The 22,560-nt window shown below is 43.8% G+C and overlaps 2 protein-coding genes across 2 annotated transcripts in view; one reads left to right on the top strand and one right to left on the bottom strand.

Annotated features, from left to right (window-relative positions):
- The first annotated feature begins 418 nt into the window (after nt 1-418).
- On the top strand, nt 419-21,244 carry TMEM243 (transmembrane protein 243). Its single transcript, XM_081101915.1, has 4 exons — nt 419-620; nt 18,101-18,151; nt 19,191-19,295; nt 20,659-21,244. Exons 1-4 carry the CDS (start codon nt 543-545, stop codon nt 20,779-20,781), a joined length of 357 nt encoding a protein of 118 aa, XP_080958041.1. The 5' UTR covers nt 419-542; the 3' UTR covers nt 20,782-21,244.
- DMTF1 (cyclin D binding myb like transcription factor 1) overlaps nt 21,092-22,560 on the bottom strand; it is a 48,051-nt gene continuing 46,582 nt past the window's right edge. The window contains exon 18 of the mRNA XM_081101914.1: nt 21,092-22,408. Within this exon, the coding sequence (XP_080958040.1) occupies nt 22,299-22,408 (110 nt within the window). The 3' untranslated portion in view covers nt 21,092-22,298. The remainder of the gene's footprint in view (nt 22,409-22,560) is intronic.

The raw sequence follows: 22,560 nt of genomic DNA, 5'->3' as shown, positions 1-22,560 counted from the left end.
TGCGGGAGGCTCCGCGGAGCTCTCGGCTCTGCTCGGCCGCTAACTTCACTTCTCCCGCCGCCGGGGGCCGGGGGAGGCGGTGGTGAGGAGGGGCCGGGGCCGGTCCCGAGTTCTCCCCGGAAAACTTTCCCCGGGGCCCGAAGGTCTGCGCGCTCGCGGCGTGGGGGTGGGCTGGGGAGCGGGCCGGGGTCCCGGGCCGAGGGGGACGCCCCTCTGCCGGGCGGGGAGCGATCTGCCGGGCGGCCGGTGCGGCGCTGAGATTTGGGGAAGTGGCGCTGCCCGGGCGGGGGCGTCCCTCCCGCGCAGAGTCGGCCAAAGGTGTTTCCTTTCACTTCCCCTGGCAGCTGCGGAGGATGCGGCGGCGAGCGGGGCTCGGGCGGGGCCGCCTGGCCCCCCGCGCCTGAGCGCCCGCCGCCGGGACCGCCCGGGGTCGGCGATGCGCGCCCGCTGAGCAGGCGGCGCGGGGAGCCCGGACCTGACCCTTCGGGAGGGAATGCTGGCTCGGTGCTGAGTGACTTTGGGGACAGCGAAGAAGCCCCAACATGGAGGACTTTTCTACCCGGACCTACGGCACCAGCGGTCTGGACAACCGACCGCTGTTCGGAGAGACGTCGGCCAAGGTGAGCGCGGAAGGGGCGCCTGGCCCGGGGGTGTCTGTCCGTCTGTGTGTCCGCCTGGCGTCCCGAGTCCTGGCGGGACCCTTGCGCGGCCCCTGGAGGGACCTGGAGGAAGAAAGCCGGCTCTTCCACCCCCCCGCCTCCCTCTGAAGGTGTTTGCCCCGCCACTCGGCTCCCTCTCGGGGACGCGGGTGGCCTGGAGCCTGGCGGCGGGCGCGGAGGGAAGTTCGCCAAGTTCTGGGCTGTTGGGGCCCTTGAGTGGAGCGCGGAAGGCGGGGGCGTTTGCGCTCCCGCCCGGGAGCTGACCTGCGGGAGGCGTCGGCTGTGCGCCCCCGGCTTCCGTACCGTCCCCGCCCCCGCCCCGGCGGCGCCTCTGGTTACTGTTGATCCAGGGCCATTAACGGTTCGTTGGCTGCCGGGGCGAGAAGTGAGAGTTTCTGGTTGGCGCCCTTGCAGGAAGCGGTCAAGGGTCTCGGGACCGATCCAGCCATGGTGCGTTATTTCAGGCGTCTGCAGAGTCTGTTTTCTCGCCAGCCTCGTCGTGGGACGTCCTGGGCCAGGCGGGGAAGAGAGCGCCCGTTCCCGGCCTCAGCACTGTTCTTCTCAGTCGTTTGGGCGAGATTAGCTCTTTTTTGTGCTGCTGCTGTTGGTGGTTTCACCTGGAAAAGTGGCGCGGGTGGCCTTTGACCCCCGACAAATTGCTTTCAGTCTCTCAAAAAGTTGGGTGCCTGGGAGCGCACCTCCTCTTGGGTTTCTCAGCCTCGGCCGGGGCAGGAGAGGGACCTGTGCACCCCGCAGCCTGGGACGGGGCCCTGAATCTGGAAGCTGCCAGCCTGCTAGGAGACGACTACTTTATTATTATTATTTTATTTTCTTAAAAAAACAAACACGCCATGTGGGTTTTGCTTTCTCTTAAAGTGTCTTAGGAAGAAAATGTTTTAAGCCTAACTCGAGGGAGATGCTCCTTGGTTATCGTGTGGCTTTGCGTTATCGCAGCCCGCGGTGCACCTGGCTTGAGAAGGATGGCGCTAGGCCAGCAGATGTTTCTCTTTCTGCTCACGTTATCGAGCGTTATGTGGTGGGGTCCTGGGGGTGCAAGGAACCCAGCTGGGTGGAGGAAACATGCAAACCCACGTGATGCCATGAGATCTGTGTTATGACGGGGCATAGAGGGGTCAGAGGAGACACCGGTCACTTTTATTTGGGCGGCTTGGGGTAGACTCTAGGGTAGCCTTGAGCTTTTAGATACGGATGCCTCTAAACTGGAGTTTGATTAGAAGAGGAATTTGGAGCCTGGAGAATGGAGGCCCCTTGTTGCTTGAAGGGATCAGACCCAGGGCATCTGGCTGCCCAGCTGTTTCCCCCGTGGGCCTTGGCACACAGATTGGGGTTCTGTGGGATGCAGATTCTGACCTCATTTAGCCCCATAGCCCCCGAGTACTGAGGTAGATGACTTGGTTGGTAATTGACTTGTTGATTGATTGATTAATTTATTTATCCTCACCTGAGGATATTTTTCCCCATTGATTTTTAGGGAGAGTGGAAGAGAGGGAAGGACAGAGAGAAATATCAATGCAAGAGAAACATCGATTGGTTGCCTTCTGCATGAGCCTGGACCAGGGCCCTCACCCGGGAGGAGCCTGCAACCGAGGTACATGCCCTTGATGGGAATCGAGCCCAGGACCCTTTGGTCTGCAGACCGTCGCTCTATCCACTGAGCCAAACCGACTAGGACTGGACTTGTTGATTTATATAGATACTTAGAAATATTGATGTTTTCTTGCTTGGGCCTAAATAGTCAATGACTAAGTTTCCTATTGCCTGTGATCCATTTGAAATCCGTCCAAAAACTGCTATTCCAAATATGCCTCTGTTTATTGAATACATTTTAGTCCAAGAGTATATAGCCCTGATACTACTCAGGCAGCTTTAGGCGTTTTAACAGTAGATGTAGCTACTCACAGGTCCTTTGAGCGCCCTCCATGGGGATGACAGAATGATTGGATGTGGAGAAATTGTACAGAACAGAGAAAGGATGGTCTGAGGAGGGAGAAGACATGGTAGTTTTAAGTAGGTGGTAGGCCCGAAGAAGGAGAGGAATCCATCTTCAAAGACAGCAAATGATTTTACTTGAGGACCTGAAGTGGGTGAGGCACAGGAAGGGGGCTTCAACAATGAGAGGACAGGACACATTGCAGTGGTGCAGTCCCCTGCAGGACAGGCACTGACGAGCAGGGGGGATTCCTGGGCCCCTGAGAAACCGTTCAGTGGCACTTGCATCCAGCTGTTCCCAGTTTGCTCTCTTTCAGATGCCAGGAAACTGGACACAACAGCCACTTCACAGTGACACTTAATCTTAGTGAACTACTCTAGAGGAGAAAATCTAGAAAAGGGAAAACCCACTTCTTGTCATAGTGTGACAGATCTTCTGAGTCCTTCTATTTACCTTATAACAACTGGCCATACAGTCTCTCAATTTTATTATTTTAAAATGTATTTTTAAATTAGTTTTCATGTGATACTATTCTGTATTGGTTTCAGATGTACAGCAAAGTGGTTAGAAAATCATATACCTTACAGCGTGGTCCCCCAGCCTGGCCCTACACCTATTTTTCTTGGTATTATTGACTGTATTCCCTATGTTGTAATCTACATCTCTGGCTATTCTGCAACTACCTATTTGTCCTGCTTACTTCCTCAATTTTAAATCTAGAAAGGTCTGGACCTTAACTTTAAGGCAGAGATGACTGAAGCCCACAGAGTAGAGGAGTCTAGAAAGAGACTGCTCTTGCGTAGTGCCAGCAACTGCTAGGATTCAGCTTTCTTTCCTTTGATCCTCAAGTTCCTTGGTAAGATGTGTGTTGTTATTCTTGTTAGAACTAAGGAAGCTGAACCACAAAGCAGGTTACTTTTTTCGGTCACACAACTAGCTCTCTGGTTAGGTTTTACCGCCTCCCTTTCGTGAGTTGACAGGTATAGTACTTCAAAAGCGTGGTAGACATTCACCTACCTATTACCCTTTCACAGGAAATTGGTGCAGTGGTCACCCATGGTCATGGAGTGAGTGAAAGACAGTGAGATCTACTAGGGAATAATAAACATATAACCCATTGGGCCTTGAGCAGCACCCTCCTGGGCAGTCCCTGAGGGAACGTCTGTCTTCCTCTGTACTGGCTGCACACAATGATTTCACTCACTGAACTCCAACGTTATTCACTCTTTAGCACGGTATTTAGGAATAACTTTACAGGTAGAGTTATGGAATGAAAGGCAAAAGTAGCCAGTTCTCTATTATTACGTAAACTAGAGGCCTGATGTACGAAATTCGTGCAAGAGTAGGCCTTTCTTTCCCGGGCTGCCCGCACGGGCTTCCCTCTGGAACCCAGGACCCTGGCTGCCTTCCCTCCAGCCACCCGCAGGCACTCAGGCTCCGGGCTTCCCTCGCAGCCCCGGCTTCATCAGGAAGGACATTGGTCTAATTAGCATATTATGCTTTTATTATTATAGATATCTAAGGGATAAGACAAAGAAGGAAAGCTGTTCAGTTTTTCTAAGAAGTATTTCCCTCATTCCTTGATACCGTTGGGATTACATAATGCTAAATGGACTTATACCCCGGGCAGAATGTCTGGGTGCTTTTTTCATCTTTTTTATCTGTCCCAAGTTCTGGGATAGATTACCTCTCTTTTAGAAGAAAAGCAGACCTGGCACAAATGCCATGGCAATCCAGGCTATCTGAGGTTTTTCATGTGCCGTAGCTTCGCATTTCTAAAGAAGCACTATCCAGTAGAAATATAATGTGAGCCACGTACCTGATTTTAAATGTCCTAGTAGCCCTATTAAAAAGTATAAACAGCCGTAGCCCGTTTGGCTCAGTGGATAGAGCGTCAGTCTGCGGACTGAAGGGTCCCGGGTTCAATTCTAGTCAAGGGCACCTTCCCAGGTTGCCGGCTCTATCCCCAGTAGGGGGCGTGTGGGACACCACCAATTAATGATTCTCTTTCATCATTGATGTTTCTTACTGATGTTTCTTCTATCTCTCCTTTCTTCTCTGAAGTCAATAAAAATGTATTTTTTAAAAAAGTATAAACAGCCCTGGCCAGTGTTGCTAAGTGGTTAAGAGCATCGGCCTATGCACAAAAGGGTCACTGGCTCGATTCCCAGGAAAGGGCATGTTCCTGGGTTGCAGGTTTGATCCCAGGTCTGGTTGGGGCGTGTGCAGGAGGCAGAATCCATGTGTTTCTCTCATATTGATGTTCCCCTCCCCCATACACTCTCTAAAAATCAATGGAGGATTAACAACAACAAAAATTTTTTAAAGTATAAACAGGTGAAATTAGTTTTAACTCCATACATCCTAAATATTTTAATATATAATCAAAATACAGTTGTTTATTATGTAATCAGTATAAATGGAAATATATAGTCTTACAATTTTTCTTCATACTAAGCCTTGGAACTCCAGTGTGTATTTTTCACTTATAGCCTGTCTCAGTTTGGACTGGCCCCATTTCAGGTGCTCGGTAACCACATGTAGTTAGAGTACTATTGTATTGGACAGCCCGGTCTTAAAGCAAGTGGGCTATTAGTTAGGGTGGTTCCATAGTCTGTGGGACTTCTCAGAACCTGTAATAAGCTCATTTTCATTGGGACTCTAGTTGGAGAGTAGTGCTTTTTGTACTGCTTTGGTGGCCAAGTCTTTAGCACTGGCACAATGCCCTGCCCAATTCTTATCTCCCCCTCCTCCTACCCAGGAGTATTCAAGGGACACTTTCTAGGGTTTGAAAGTGTTACTCAAGGAATCTCCATCCCCTGCTTCTCCTTTCCTTCCCCTAGTGTGAACTGTAACCTGGAGGTATTCCCCCTCTCTTGCCCAGGGCTACCTTTAGAAGTTTGCTTGAGGACAACACGCACTTGGGGTAATCTTTCGATGTAATGGATAGGCATTAAGTTATCCTTGGGGCCTGTAAGGCAGTCTTGATTTGCTAGCTCACTGCCCGATCATCAGAAATCATTCTAGCCAGTCTAAACTGGTGAACCTCGAAGGGGAAGGAGGGGATGGTTCTGTCTGGGGGAGAAACCTAGTGCAGTTGATGGGAGGTAGTGTAAACCGGTTTCCAGACCAGCCTATTGATTTTCAGCCTATTGATTTTCACTAATCACCAAGTACATGATTCATCCTTTAAGAAGGGTGGTGACAGTTCTTTTCCCTTTATTCCTACTTGGATGTGATATAAGAAGAGTGACTTTGGAGGAAGGCACATCACTGGACTCAGGTAATATTGGAGGGGGAACCTCTGTATAGGGGGCAAGAAATTGGGCCCTGAGTCTCAGATTTTTGGTTACAAGGCAAAAGTTCCATGTACCCTTCCCTCTTCCTGTTTTTTTTTTGTTTGTTTTTTGTTGTTGTTGTTTTTTAAGGTGTTAAACAAGGTTTTTTTTCTGATGTGTAGTCCAATTCAAGCAATTCAAACTTGGGGCATTTGGCTTCTGCAAATACTAGTGTAAGATTAGAGGGCTACTTCTTGCCTTTTGAGGGGTGAAGGGTAAGGGGGTTGCTGCTTTATTAAGAACAAAGCTGTGGCCGAACCGGTTTGGCTCAGTGGATAGAGCGTCGGCCTGCGGACTGAAGGGTCCCAGGTTCGATTCCGGTCAGGGCATGTACCTTGGTTGTGGGCGTGCAGGAGGCAGCTGTTCGATCTCTCTCATTGATGTTTCTAACTATCCCTCTCCCTTCTTCTCTGTAAAAAAATCAATAAAATATATATTTAAAAAAAAAAAAAGAACAACAACAACAAAAGAACAAAGCTGTGGTTCATATTGTTGTGTCTGCCAGCTGCCTGTTCCCTTGCCCAGTGCCCCAAAGGCTGTCCTCCCAGGGTTTCTAGCTTCTTTCCTTTGACAGAACTTCGGGGTGGTCCTCAGAGGAGAGCTAGTCATCGAAGGGACCAGATCAGTTGTCCTCTTGCCTCTCACTTTAGTTGCAGTTTCTTGGGCTGGAGAAAGAGTTCAGGCAGATGGTTGGCCATGCCTTTTTTCTTTCCTGTTCTAATAAGTGTTCTCTCTCCACCCCCAGACCAGAGGACTGGGACTCTCTGGGGGTTTGGCTCAGGCATCTATATTTCTAGAAAGCTCCTCAGAGGATGCTGGTGCAGAGGGAGGGCTGACATCCTGGATCTCACCCAGGCTCCATGGAAGCCCAGTCCAGGCTGGCACCTTCTCATGGACCCGTTTCCTTTAGCTGCCTCCCTGTCTTGGTAAATGTTCTCCTTTCTGTAGCACCCTGCCCTGTCTTCTCCAAACTTATGGATTCTGCTCAGCCTACTTCTCCACCTCAGAGCCTTCCTTACAACCAGCCTGCAGCCACACTTGCCTCCTACAAGCCTGGCAGTCAGAGGCGCTCCAGCACTTGCTCCTTGTGCTTTGAGGGATTTATATATAGGTTGTCTCTGGACCAGAGTATACACTCCTTGTGGGGAGGAGGCTGTGCCCTCATTTCTCCATAGCACTAGGCACAATGCTTTGCCTAGCCCTTGATTTTATGTATACTAGGTTTACAGTGAAGTGATAATCTGGCATCACCAAAAAGTAACCTGCATTCTTGGGAGCTCCTGGAACAACAGTAACAGGCAGAAGCTGGTGTTCAGAAAGAAACCTGGAATGCTGATGCCAAAACGGGAAGTGGTGCTTCGGGCTCTCCTGCAGTTAAGGTCCTTACTCTCCCCTCTCCCTGCTGAGCTTCCGCAAAAAGGCTGGTAGGAATACATACAGTATTGCATAAAAACACTTAAACTGATACCTGGCCTTTCATAAGTGGATAGTCTGCTGGGTTTTCTTTTCTGTAGATGGGTTTTTCAGGTCTGTGGTAATAGGCTGGGTCTACCAAATTGAGTCTTTTTTTTTTTTTTTTTTACCTTAGGGTCAATCCATAGACCATGTATAGCTGACCATGTTTTTGAACTGCCATAGGGACATGTGTTTCTGTGGAAATTATGGAATGCATTTGAAATTGGGGCTGCCCTAGAAATTGGGTCCAAGGCATGGCACTCACTCAGCTCCCACACATCTCTGAGGAGCCTCATCTCATTGGGAAGATGGGCATTAGGTGTGGTAGAAATAACGCTAACACCATATTGACAACTATTTACCAATTCTCTGTTAATGTCAGTTACTCTGTCCTAGACACTTTATGTGTCGTATCTCCTAAACCTTACAGCAACCTTGCATATTTGACCATTGTGCAAATATGGGAATTTAGGCCTAAAAGTTAAGTGACTTTTGCAAGGCAGGCATATGGTAGGAGAATAACTCTAAGTCATGTGTCATCTCCTAACCTCAGAGTCCTTTACTATATACCTCTCATTCTGAACGTTGGCACATAAAAATAGGGCACTTCCTATGGTTGCCAACTCTAGGGATCATTTGCTCCTTAAACATATGGAATATGTTTGTTTGCTATTGTTACTGTAATCTGATTTTCATAAATGGTGCTTCAGTGAAAAGAATGTATTTCAAGGGCATGTATCTGTGAGAAAGAGCATCCGGCAGAGTGGGTATACAAAAACATTCACAGTGGAAAGATACTTACTTCAAAATGTGAATCTGTGCTATAAGAGAAACATGTAAAAATGTCTGTGTGCTTACTGTGTCGAGAGAGAAGTGAGGGGAAAGTCGGTGTTCAGGGCTACACAAAGCCGTGGAGGATGTGGACGCACTGAGAGCTCAGAGCGTGAGGCTGTCAGGTGCGGGCGTGCCTGCACGCTCATAAATCCTTTCTCACGCATCCGCTGGCACCGCTCGGTCTGGTGTTTCTTTGGCACGTCTCAGAAGGGTAGAACCTTTGATCAGAGAAAAGGTGTCCCCTCACTCTCCATCCAGTGGGTGATGTCCCTAGGATTGTCCCTGGTGCCAGCGTGAGGGGAGGCCCCTGCTGAGGCAGAGCCAGGTACCTCTGGGGACCCAGGTTAAACCTACTGGCTCAGCTGGGCCCAAACCTCCTCCTGCATCCTCCCGGTAGGTGTGTTCCAGAAGGCTGCCCCTTAAGCGTGCCACCCAGCCATTTCCAGAGCTTTCCTGACGATTTGGAAGAAGAAAAGGAAAATCATTTCTGAGAATTGGCCTTTTATTTATCGTATGAGAATCCTTATGTTCGGGAAATGAAGAACTTTGGACGCCAAATTGCAAAATTGTTGGATATGGCTCAAGGGTCTGAATCACTCCTAGGCTAACAAAGGTGGGAAGGAAGGTCATGCCCTTTGGACATGTCAAACATGCTGAATAGATTGCTTTTCTTCTCTCTCCCTCACAAGGCAGTCACTATCTTTAGTGACCCGAAGAACGTGTGGGCTAGGGATAATAAGGGGGAGGGATGAACCCTTTAATAAAAGGATGAGCAAAGTGCCAGGGAGCATGAGGAAGGGAGTAATTCTCCTGGAGATGTCAGATCGGAGGGTTTTTGAATCTTAGACCTAGAAGCAGGACCTAAGACTTAACAAGAGGAGGTGACCGGAAGTCCCAAGCAGGAGGTCCAGCTTGTGTCAAAGGGATAGGAGCTGGAAAGTATAGGAAGTGGCTAGGCATTGTGACGGTTCCATTGTGATTGGACTCTTGAACTTGGGAGGCAGGGTCAGAGGAAGGGCGGGGCTGGGTGGAGAGTCTTGAATGCTGTGCTAAGGAATATGATTTTCTTCTGGAGGCTTTAGGTTGTTGAGTGTGCATGTACCTATTTTTTTTATTCAATTATTCATTGTGTGCATACTTCATTTCAGGAAATGTGCTATGTGCTGGATAGTATATCTTTTCTCATGGAGCATAGATGTACTGCAGGGAAGATAGGCATTAAACAAATCTTTGTTCTTCTCTCTCTTCCTTATTAAGCTTCAGCCATCCTGGCCTTTTTTTTTTTTAAAGTAGTATTAAACAAAAATATGTTTTTATTTATTTATTTATTTTAGAGAGGGAGGGGTAGGGAGAGAGGAAGAGAGAGCTAGAAACACTGATGAGAGAGAAACATCATCGATTGGCTGCCTCCTGCATGCCCCCTTCTGGGGATTGAGCATGCAATCTGGACATGAGCCTGAGATCAGGAATTGAACCACTGACCTCTTGGTGCAAGGGTCAACGCTCAACCACTGAGCCACACCAGCTGAGTCTGGCCTTTTTTTCCTTTTAACTTCCAAGCTCACTTCTGCCTCAGGGCCTTTGCACTGGCTTGTTTGCAATATCCTTCCCTCAGGTCATTGCATGTTTCATTTATTTTTCTTATAAAGGCCCCTGCTCAAATGTCACATCATCTGAGGAGATTCTTTTGACTAAAACTAAGCCCGCAATTTCCACCCTGGTTACTCTTCTTTTACCCTGTTTTATTTTCTTCCTAACTTCCTAACGCGTAGCATGTGAAAAAAGGTGGAGAATGAATGCTTAACATCAAAGCTGAAACAGGATGGATAGAAGGCTCTTCTAATGTTGAGGGAGTTGAGGTTTTTGAGGCCAAAACTCCATGAAGGAAGAAATTCAATGTAGAGATGAGGACAGAGATAATTAATTGAGCCAGAGGATGGGTGCAGGATTGGCAGAAAAACTGATCACCTTCTGGTCCTCTTCAAGCCAGAAGTCGAATGAAAATAGGGGAGGAGTTTTTCTCTTTTTTTTGTGGCCTTTTTGTGTATGTAAGAATTCCTGCTGCTGTATAGTCTTCAAGAGTGGTACCAGGAACCTGTTTGAGGTAGAACTTCTAAACTACTTTCTTGAAAGAGACAAAGAGTCAACCCAAATAAAAGGCCATGGAAAAACAGTGAAAGCTCAGCCAAAAACATGAATTTATGGTACACTCAGTTAGTTTGTTCTTTTAGCTACTATTTGAGCATCTGGTCTATGCTGGGCACTGTGATTGGCTGAGGGAAATGACTAGTGCCACTTTCCACCAATACGGTGACACCTTTGTACAGTCAGAAGAACATTATCTCCCCTCTGGGTAGTGGCAGCTCTGCTCTCTCAGTCACATGGCAGACTCTTAGCCTCCAGGACCTTGTAGTGCAGAGGAGGCGGCTGACGAGTAAACTGGGAGTTAAGTTAGGACCGTTTGAAGTTTCACAGGCTTCACCCCAGCACAGAAGCAACTGGGGTGTTGAGGGTGACTCGGGGCTGGGTTTTCAAAGCATCAGAAGCAGATGAGCATATCCACCAGGAAGTCTTCTGTGCATTGCTGAAACTGCTGACTCCACGGCCAGAGGTTGGTGTAGTCAGTGGATGTGGGTGAAGCCCAGATTGAGGCAGTAGAGCAGAGGGGTGGAGGAAGAGGGATGTGGCAAAGCTGGTGCTGAAATAATTGAGGTAACAGGGAAGAAGTTGGCATGAGACTAGTTGGGCACATACGTTTCAGAAACAGGATGTTTTATTCCATTCCAGCTGCTCGAACAGAATACCGTAGACTAGTATTTCTCTCATGGTTCTGGATGCTGGAAGTCTGAGATCAGGTGCCTGCAGGACTGGGTGAAGGCCCTCTTCTGGGTTGGAGACTTCTGAGTGTATTCTCACATGGCAGTAGGGGCTAGGGAGCTCTCTGGAGCCTTTCATTTGTTAAATAAGGTCACTAATCCCATTTATGAGGCCTCCACCCTCCTAAAACTGTCACATTGAGCCTTAAGATTTTAATATGAATTTGGGAAGGGCGGGGACACAAACATTCAGACCATAGCAGAGGATATTACTGACATTACCCTGTCAGCCTGGCCTGGGGAGCAGGGAATGCCTTGACCCCCCCCCCCCCCCCACTTCTGACCCCGCGAATGTGGGATAAGATGTGGGTAGCAGGGGCTCTGTTGGGGAGACTGTTCAGAGAGATAGGCAGCAAGGGAAATCCAGCATGGGAGAACGCTATAGTCCCAGAGACAGGGTGCTCACATGGGACAGACTTTCAGGGTGGGGTTGGGTGTGAAGACTGACCCTGTAGACTGAGAACACCTGGAGAAGGATTGCGGGTCTGTAGGGCTACCTGTGATATTGTCTGAAGAGAAGGACTTTTATGGAGTTGCATAGAAAGAAGTATAGTAAAACCTTGATATAAAGGACTAATTCGGTCAAGGGGGTTTCCATTAAAGCTGAAAGTCCTTTATATAATAAAGTAGGTTTTTCGAATGCCTATGTTAGAAATTTGACAAATTAGTTGTAGACATATTTGTGTAATTAAAATTAAGTATTTATGGAAGTTTTAATTTCACAGAAAAGTTTTCTCTGTATTATTGTAATTTTAAATTTATACTGAATAGGTCTAGTAAATGTGTGCACTTACTAGTCACTGCAAGTAAACAAATGTGCATGGCTCGGGCGTGGCTTAGCATCACGTGGGAACATCATCCACACCTGTTAAAACTGCTTCAGAAAGTCACACCACGTGGCAACAGAACTGATGCAGTGTGATCATGTGCTAATCATTCACTGAACATTGTTTACAAGTGGTGACTCTTGGATTTAAATATGGATATGGTTGTAGATATGTAATATTTATGTCAGCAAAAAATAGTTTTTTTTTTAACATATGGCCTATTTGCTAAAATATGTTAAAAATAACAGTGAATTAATAATAACAACAAAAATACCCTGTTAATTTAATCATTAGGCACACTTTGGTTAAAAGCCTTTTAAAATTAACAGGGTGTTAATTTTCACATATGACAAATGGGCTGGAAATTTTGTCCGTTAAACCTGAAGTCCTGTAACACCAAAAATGGAGTTCTCATTGTTAACCCCTTCCCCCCGTCTCTCTGGAGTGTGGAAGGGAATGTCTTCGTGGCGTTGTCCACGCGGGGTTTTCTCTTCTGCAAGGGGTTTCTCTGTTTTGCTCCGCTTCTCCCCAGGCGTGAAGGACGACCTCCTCAGCAGGAATGCCGTCATGCCTCTCACACCCGTGCTGGTCCTGCTGTCGCAGAACCCGCATAACTGGGCTTGTGCTCAGGCCGGTCACTATGGATAATTTCCATAGAGTCAGTGGAGCCTAGTCTGGAGCCTCCGTTAGATGCGGGGCCTTCGTGGCTGGCAAAGACATGTCCTTTTGGGCAACAGGACGAGGCCCTAGCCCAGCCGTGGGCACACTACGGTCCGCGGGCCGGATCCGGCCTGTTTGAAATGAATAAAACTAAAAAAAAAAAAAAGACCGTACCCTTTTATGTAATGATGTTTACTTTGAATTTATATTAGTTCACACAAACACTCCATCCATGCTTTTGTTCCGGCCCTCCGGTCCAGTTTAAGAACCCATTGTGGCCCTCGAGTCAAAAAGTTTGCCCACCCCTGCGCTAGCCCCTGTGCTGCTGGGTGTCCCTCTTGGAGCAGCAAGGCCACTCACTGTTCTGAGGAAGGTGAGTGGTGAGAGTAGCCTGTGTTGTGAGAGGCACTGTCAGGAAAATGCTGTCAGTGTGATCCTGGAGCCCTGGGACAGGAACAGCTCACGTCCTGAGGGGAGGGGCCAGAGGATGGTGTTCAGGAGGTGATGTTTGAGTTGAGCTCTGAAGGATAAGCAGTCACATTGGGAGTGTGGCATGTCAGCCGTCGCACCTCCTACCCCACCCCTTACTCCTTTGGGAGCATTGTGCCTTTGGCTTTTCTATGGGTCAATAGAAGAAACTACTGTGTATGGAGTGCTGCATGTTCTGTCCCTGTATTTGCAGACCCAGGCAACAAACTCTGCTTCAGGGGAAGTTTGCCTCTTGTGACCCAGCGTGCTTGCTTTTGTTAGTGAGAACTTATAAACCCCCTGAATATCCCACTTGGCTGCCAGGAATCTTCCTACTAACATTTGAACTTAAAGCAGAAGAGTTTTCTTTAGTGAATTTTTTTCCCCATAAACACTTCTTTTCATTCCCAAAACCCCTTTAGAAATTATTTCTTGCTCTTTTTATTGCTTAAATGGGTTATGAGTTTTACTATAGTAGCACAAGTCCTTAAGTCCATTTGGAAGGAGGCAAAACATAAATTGCTGTGGAAATAGAAGGCCAAACATGATATGACTCTTCTTAGCATTTCAAACTGACTACTAGGATGTTTCCAGGTTGCTGAGGACCATTGCCAGGTTTGGTCATTTGGGATGTTATTGCCCATTTCCTTCCAAAGCCATCATTAAACAGCTGAGCATTTGAAATCGGTTTGGGGTTCGCTGTCTTGTAGCAAGATGCTGGCTAATGACTGACCAAGCAAGATTGGGTGGGAGCTCCTCTACTTTTTGATTACTGGGGAGTTGGCCTTCTCCTCTGGCCCAAGTGGTGATTGATGATCCAGAGCCATAAATTAAAGCAGGAAGGGACCAGAGATCATTTGATTTGATAGACCCAAATGGGTTAAGGGATCCTTTTAAAGTTACATAACTAGCCAGTGGCAGAACGCCATTGAAAACCTTGGTCTTTTGACTCTAGTTTCAGGGACCACTTGTATTGGTGTAAGGATTCTTAGACCTTTGAACTGCTGGTTAGGCTTGCATTTTGTATAAAGCATTGGATAGGAGACCTTACCATTACCTGTGTCATTGAATCTAGTTACCCATTGGTAAAAGGAGATAAGGTGTTCCTTACTTGTTTGACAGGTAGAAGCCATTTGCATGCATGTCCATTTTTTTCTCCTTCCCCATTTCAAAGGAAGATGAAGATGTGGCTTCTACTATTGCTCTTCCCTCCCTGTCGGCCAAGGAACCTCACTTCCTTTCTCCTAAGTGCCCTCTGGGACTCTGGATAGTGTAAACTTCCTGAAGGTAGAGAGAGTTTTATTCATTGTTGTGTGTTTGCATCTGGAATATAGTAGATGGATTTTTCTTTTATTGAAAAATTGAAATAATGTTTAAATGAACAAATAACTTGTGAGGTTATATCAGAATCCTTCTCAAGACTATACATGTATATTTTTATGTTCATGTGCTCATATCTGCATGTATATGAGTTAAGACTCTCTCAACCTGTTGCCGAGTATTTGTCTTTGGGAAGGACATCCTGATTCCCTATCTTATCCTCTCTGCAGGTAAGGATCAAGGCTGGTTTTGATCCTGTCAAGCTTCCTTGGGCAGTGAAAATAAGCAACAAATTTAAGGCTCTGGGAAGGGAGAATGGTATTGGTAGATGGAAAAGGGCAATAAAACTGGGGAGGAGATAGCGCTAGTTTCTGTGAGAAATTAGAATAATAGGGACTAGCTATACTAGTGGAAATAATCTGAGTTTCAGTTCATTCCATTAACAGCAACGATTAAATTCAGTAGTCTCTTTTCCCCAAGTGCTCTATTTCTGATTTGGAGCCTATCAATTCTAAAACTCCTGAAATACTGATTAATTGGCTGTTTAGTTGTTCTCTATTCTTTTATCTTTGGAGACTGGGAGCTGGGGGAGCTAATAAAGCCCTGAAAAAACAATCTCTGGGCCCAGGGAAAGGCCTCTCACCTTTGACTTGGACTTAATCAGTATTCAAAGTGGTTTCATTTAGAATCTAAACTTCAGAGCAGTGCACAAAAGTCACCTGAGGAGTTGGTAAAATGCAGATTCTGATTCAGGGGTTCTGGAGTGAGGCCCAGTATTCTGCATTTCTCACGGGCTCTCAGCTGGGGCCAGTGTTGCTGGCCCACAGAACACACTTTGGGTAGCAAGCATTTAGAAGAAAGAGCCTAAGAGTGCTAGGTCTTCCGAAGTTAACTGTTTCTTTGGCCTGGACTCATAGTGACTTTGATAGCAGAAGGTCTGAATCCAAGGTCTTGGCTTGGAGAAAAAATACCCTGTGAGACACTCCTGCCCTTTGCCAAATAGTTCATCCCATCCTGGGAGTCCAGAGAGACTGCGATGTAACAGTCGAATAACCGGCATTCATGGAGATGCCTCAGCGTTCCGTTTGGTGAACTGTCTAGAAGGCAAGCGGGGTAGTAGTCATTAGTTCAGCTATATTTTCATGAGTGATTAAAACCAGTTAAGCTTACGTGGATAAGTCCGACAATCTTATGAGGAAATCTTCACTCCTGGAAGATAAACACTGTAATACCTGGCCAATAGGCTTTTTGAGGCGTCAACTGGCACTTGGTATCTTTGTCTAGACCAGCAGTAGCATTCTAGGTTGCTCTTCCAGTGAGGAAGATAAATGGAATCTGCTCTGTTGGCATTGAAGTCTGTCTCCATCACTCATTGATATTGAGAACTTGGGCAAGTTTTCAATTTCCCTGACCCTGTTTGACTCTCATACCATTTCATCCCAGGACTTTTAGAATAGATATGCAAAAACTTCTGGCATAGTTACTATTCCTCACCATTTCCCCCTTTCCCCCAACACACACACACACACACACACACACACACACATCCTGGTTGGCAACTTGCTGTTTGGAGATTAGTGATTCTTGGCTACTTCTCACCTGAACATCTTCACTGGCTTCTTTCTATTGGTAAGAGGAATGTTGGAAGGTATGCAGACTTCCTTAAGCTTTTGCAAATCCCTGGAGCTTATAGATGAGAGCAGATACTCTTGACTTCTCAGCATAGACCATCAGAGTTTAGATGAACCTTTTTCACAAGGTAGAGTGGTCCATATACACATTTATGTTAAACACACATTTAAAATTTGTGTTGTGTGGGAATAATAGTGACCAGTTACTAGCCCCTGGGTCTCTTCTCTAAAAATGGTTGGAATTCCAGGTTACTATGTGCTGTGTAGGCTCCTCTAGCTGAGGCGGTGATAAGATATGGTCTGAGCCTTCCTAGATTAGAAAGGGTGTGGCAGGTCTTCAGTTTCCTTTGAACCATGTAACATTGCACTGGCCTTGGTCTGGACAGAGCTTGTCCTTGGTTAGATTAGGCACACCCCATATAATACTTGGCTTTCTTTCACTCGTGCCTCCCAGCTCTGCCTGCCTCTTAACTCTGGATTCTTATTTTTCACTATGAAATGAGGGTTCAGCTGCTCTTTTGTGCTGGTTCCTATACCCTTCCCATCTCTGAGCTTTTGTTTATCCCATATCCTGCTGTTCTCTGCTAAAACTTGACCAAAACAGTCTGTGAGATTACTGATTCATTACGCAGTTTTCTCAGAAATAAGACTGCTTGGTATTTATTGGTCTTACAGTAGTGTTTGCTCATCAGGTCTTAAGTCGTTATGACCTTATTCTGTGACCTCTACAAACAACTTCTATAACTTAAAACATATATATGATCTGCATAATTAATATTAGTAACATGTATGTGAAGTATTTAACTTTTTTTAGTCCCCATAACTGAAGCTAAATCTAATCAGAGGACCTGATTTAGGAACCCTGTTTTGAAGTTGCTTCTAACTTGCTGTGTGACTTTAGGCACTGTTTAACCACACTCACTGGGCCTACCTTAACCTGTAAAAATTAAGATTGGATTAGATCAGCTTTTGAAACCATTGTGGTTTGTTGGGGTGAGGATGGGAAAGACAAAGCAGTCAGGGGGTTTATATATTGAAGACTTTTCCCCATTTAATAAGTTGGAAAAAACTCATGATGGCAATTAACATCACTACAGTCTGGTTCATTTCACCAAGGATCTAGGAGGCCATCCCAGGGCTCCGTCTCTTTGCTCCTGCTCCTACGTTCTAATAGCACACAGATTTTTTGTAAGCCTCAATGTTCCCCATCGAATCCTTCTCCATCTTCAAAAGACTTGAGTGTAAAACATGTCCTATCCTGTCAAGAAACATTAGTTGTCCCTGTGGACGAAAAGGGGCCATATATTAAACCTGACAATCTCAGGAGGCCTGTGTGGTGGCCTTACAAACATAGGATGGTCTAAATTAAAACTTTTAACTAAAAGCAGTTTATGGTGGGTAGTCTTGTCCTAGAAATCTTCCCTGACAAAGGTCAGTTTTCACCTTTACCAATAAGCCTGTTTTTTTTTTTTTTGTATCTATAACAACATTCCTTTGGAATGTCAAAGTAATTTTTTTCAGACCCCTCAAAGCAGAGGCACCACTCTGTGGAGACCACAAATCCCTCATTGGTAACTGTTGACTGTTAACCATCCTATATTCACCTATGTAAAACAAGTACGTCTACCATTTTACTTTTTATCCAATCCCAGAGGTTTCCCTGCTTTGCTTTCTCCGGCCTCCCTAATCTGTCACAAATAGATTTCATGTAACCCATAACCCACTAACGGCTCCTCTTTTGATTGTAATGTATAAACTAAGGTGCAAAACTGGCATTCTCTGGAGCATTTTCTTAAATCTGTTGAGATTTTGCTTCCTGGCAATTATCAATTTGGCTCAAATAAACTCATAAAAATTCTCTACAGGTTTGAGTATTTCTTATATTGACATCCCTGTCTTCCCAGAGTACCTTTTTTCCACTTTGGTGGCGGAGTACACGTTGCCTTTCTGGCAATTGTATATGTGTAAAGAGAGGGGCAGGGTCATTGTTTCTTCATTTTAATCATGCATTGCCTGGTGGTGTACTTTTCTGAAAGTGCCATAGATCTACCATATGGCTCAAAAACTCTTTTCTCTTTCAGGATCGAATCATCAATTTAGTTGTTGGCATCTTAACATCCTTATTGATTCTAGTAAGTATCTTTATTTTGCGTCTCACCCTGGCTCTTAGCCAAAGTTTTAAAAACTTTAGTATTGTGGTTCAGTTAACTCTTCAAAAAAATACCTAAAAGGGGCCAGCATATCAGCACGTGAAGCATTCCAGTCATAATTACATTAAGACTTTTCAATTTTATTACCACTTAAAATTGCAATTAGTAACTTGAGTAGCTAAATTGGTTTCCACCTGCATACATAGTTGGATATGTGAAATAGTACAAGTCAAATAACTTATTTTTTCTAAGTATGCCTAGTAAATAATGTGTCAGTGTCTACCACAATTCCCTTCTGTACATACCCTACAGGTCAGCACTTTTTTTGTTAATATCTTAAATTTACTTTGTTCCTTAAAGCACATTCATCATATTTTGGGTTAAAAATATTTGGTCATATTACACAGCAATTTTTCATCCTGAATAATATAGGTTGGTGCTATCACAGTAAATAAAAAAACAAAGCTATTTCCCATAGTCTGAGAGTGACATTTCTGTGGCGCATATTCATTAAATGTAAGAAAATTTTAGGCAATTTGTTAACAAGGCTTATTAATAAAAAAGAATAGATAGATTGCTGTATCTATGGTAGAAATAGATCTCCATAGGGCATTAAAAATCCCTTTCAATATTCTTCAAAATGTTAAGCAAAAACAGTTTTGGTCATACTTGTCATATTTTTTGTTGTTGGGAGTATTCAAAATAACAAAAAGGTTAGAACTTTTCCCAATGTAATTATTAATCCTAGGAATGAGGCTAAGATGCTCTTTAATCTTTGTTAAGAGATTATTTCAAGGTTAGCTAGTTATACTGCTCTTTGTTTTGTCTCCTTTCATAAAGGAGGAAAAAGAAAGAGGAAGTACTAAATGAAGTAACAGTCAAGCAAGTATTTTATTAAACATTACATTAAAATTAACATTCCATAAGGCAAATCTGGTGATATCATTTTACAATGTGAAGTATATGTTATATTACATTGTCTAACCAAATTACTCCTAAGGCCTAATTTCTCTTCATACAGGTAACGCTGATCAGTGCTTTTGTTTTCCCTCAACCACCTCCAAAACCATTGAATATATTTTTTGCTGTCTGCATCTCTTTGAGTAGTATTACTGCCTGCATACTTGTGAGTACTGTTTAGAATTGAAAATGAATATCCTGGAGGGCTGAAGGTTGCTGTGCCTGGACAAATGCCCAGCTCTGGGTCTGTCTGAAAGGGTATCTCTAACAACCCCAATTCTCAATATTAATTGCAGGGTTTTCTTTTTTAATTTGAATTCCTCTTCTCTTAAATCCCAAAGTTGTAACCTTAAAGAGAAACTTCCCTTGGTGCTAAAAAAATGGAAAAAAAGAAATACTTAAAAAGACTTAGGTGGCCAAAAATTTGTTGAACTTTACTTATGTTCCTTCAAGAACTGCATACTGGGCTCAGCAGGCTTTGGGAAAGGCCATTACTGCTCTTACAGGAAGAGATACAGCACTAGCACTCTGGATTTATTTCTAATAATTAAAAAGTCTGTTTTAATTTCTGTGCTTACCTCCCCAAATGAAAGTAATTCTCCAGGGGAACCTAGAGCTGCAGTTGTATCCTTCTCACTACAGTTTCAATTTTACTGCAAAGCTTTTCTTTGAGGTGAGAAAGATGGTGATAGGCCTCAGTTGGGTATTTGCCAAGTGTTCAGTCATTCATTAGTTGGTTATTATTTTATTTCCTTTGATGAGAGGCAGAATCAACACAGTAAACCCATTAAGAGTATTTGTTTTGACTCACATAGGGCTTGACTCATAATAGCAATATGCTCATTTAACTTAAGATTAAACAGGATCTCTAAACGTCTACTGCACCAATTCTGCTGTCCTATGATCTGAGGGGAGGACTGGCCACCTCACTTTAGGAGCCTTTGGAACAAAGCTACCAGAGATGCTCTCCTCCCATCCCCAGCTTAAAGCCAGAAGTGACTAACAGTGATTTAGTTTAAACCAAATACATGCGTATGTAAGCCCAATTTTGTACTGGCAGTCTGAATTGTATATGAATTAAAAAGTTGTTGCCCCTTCTAGCATCTAAAGGAATTGTATTTTTTACTTAAATATGAAGGGGTGGGGAAAGATAGGTTTGTTTGTATGGGAAAATATACAAAAGAATAAACTCTGGCATACTCTTAACTGCAAGCCTGCTTTTGCCCACCCTATATTTAAAACATCCAAATGGTACACATTTTTGAATGCTTGCCAAATGATTGGGGGATGCTGTTGATTTAAACATAGAACAGTGTTAACTGAGCAAACAGGAACAGTATGATTTTGGATGTGGAAACTTGGTGGTACTACTTGAATGATAATGAGGATTAAATTCTGGCTGCATTAAGTCTCAGGAATGTAGATTAATACAAAATCTGTCTCATCCAGAGGAAAAATAATTAGTTATATTTTAAATACTTGAACCAATGGCTATTACTTAAATTTTTATTTAATTCTTCTTCTTTTAGATCTACTGGTATCGACAAGGAGACTTAGAACCGAAATTTAGAAATCTAATTTACTATATCTTATTTTCTATCACCATGTTATGTATATGTGCGAACCTGTACTTCCATGATGTGGGAAAGTGAGGCTGCCAAGGAGAAAATACTTACCAGGTCTCTTCAAAGCTATGCATTAGGACTGTGAATAAAAGCTGGATAAGGTATGCTGAAGAATCTCCTGCACAAGTCTGATACATGATTTTCATGTTAACTGTAAATCTAAATTCCCTCTTGCAGGGGAGACTTTATATAGATCACTTTGCTTTTTTAAGGAGCTGATGTTGCACTTAAACATTCCAACCCTTAAAGCTCAAATAGCACAAGTAATTTTCACTTTTGAAATTGAAATTTTTTATAATGTAATGGCATGGCGAAAGGCTATGTAACAAACAATCTTGCATTTTAAGACAAATATTCTTTTATTTCTGTTAAACTGAATATACAATTATTGTTCCCTAGGCAACCAACTCTTGCTTAAAACTACAATTTGTTTTCACATTAACAAAACAGAGACGGTGAAAAGACAATTTGATTGTGAAGATCTAATTACAATAATAAATAAAATAATTTATACAAGGTTGTTTTTTTTTGTTTACTTTTCCATAGAGTCATATTTGTTAAAGCTTTAAGAGGCTAGTTTTGGTTTAACCCTCTCTAGTACAGGGATGACTCTTGATTTGTTCCATTTTATTACAGAAGCAAATTTTGTTTTTTAAAATTGCCCGAGAGGGAGAAATTTTATCACACCCTCACCAGCTAATGCACTAAGTGAACAGCAAACTCTGATACCCTCCTTAATTATTTTCTGGATACTTTATATTGTAAAACACGTAAGAAATGGTCATAGTATAAGACAGGGAACTTTACTTTCTTCCCATTTCATTTTACTTCAAAGTGCTAATTTTGTAAACTGATGACAGTGGGTTCTGAAGAAGTGAAAACTGAGTTTTGACACTACCCTCATTTATAGTCCCTTTAAAGTAATAATAATAATAATAAAAAAACCTGTAGTGAATATTTTTTATCTCTTAATGCTTTCTTCTCTACCCAGCTTGAATCAGCTCCCAATGCCAGCAATCAGTAAAACCAAAGGAAACTGCAGTACAATCACCTCCTAGGTCTGTGTCCTTGTATGCTGGTCAGTCTCAAGCTAATGATAATCTTTTTGAAGAAGGTCACTGGTAACTCCAGACCATGTTGATGAAATATAAACAGGCTTACTTGGGACTGGACAGAGACTCATATCTGATCATCAGAGATGAATATTGCCATTTCTAAAACACAGTAGTTAAACTTTGGTGATTTAAAACTTTTCTCAGTGGCTGAAGTGAATGAAATTCCCTGCTAACAGATGGCACTTATCACAGGGATCTATGTATTTAAGACCTCCCATACTATACTTCCATAAGACTAGACCGCAGATGATATATTTAAAGGAGGTAAAAAGTCATAGCAGCAACACTGTTCTTGGCTTAAGCACTGTATGTATTTAAAAGCCAGAGGAATGGTAAGTTAAGCCTTTTGGGGGTTTCTCCTATTTCTTTGGGGATGTTGTAATTAACAGTGTGGCTTCTTTGCCTGAACTACCTGTTTCTAAGAATTACCTAATGACAGTTTACCAAATCTTCAACATCCTTTGAGTCTTCTGAAACAGGACTGCCCAAAGATGACCCAATGATATTTGATTCTTCTCGATGATGTTGGAATATGGGATCTGTAATGAGTTAAATTTAAATCAGTCTTAAATGTATATAACATATATATTTCCTAATCCATGTCAAGAATCTAGAGTAAAATGTATTCTACCAAAGTGAAAAATTTAACAAGAAGACTAATCTTCATTGTTGGATCAAGAAAGACTAAAAC

This window comes from Myotis nattereri (genome assembly GCF_964212035.1).
Source record: "Myotis nattereri genome assembly, chromosome: 11".
Lineage (NCBI taxonomy): Eukaryota > Metazoa > Chordata > Mammalia > Chiroptera > Vespertilionidae > Myotis > Myotis nattereri.
Note: the sequence above shows the minus strand (reverse complement) of the source record. Positions and strands in the feature narration are given on the sequence as shown.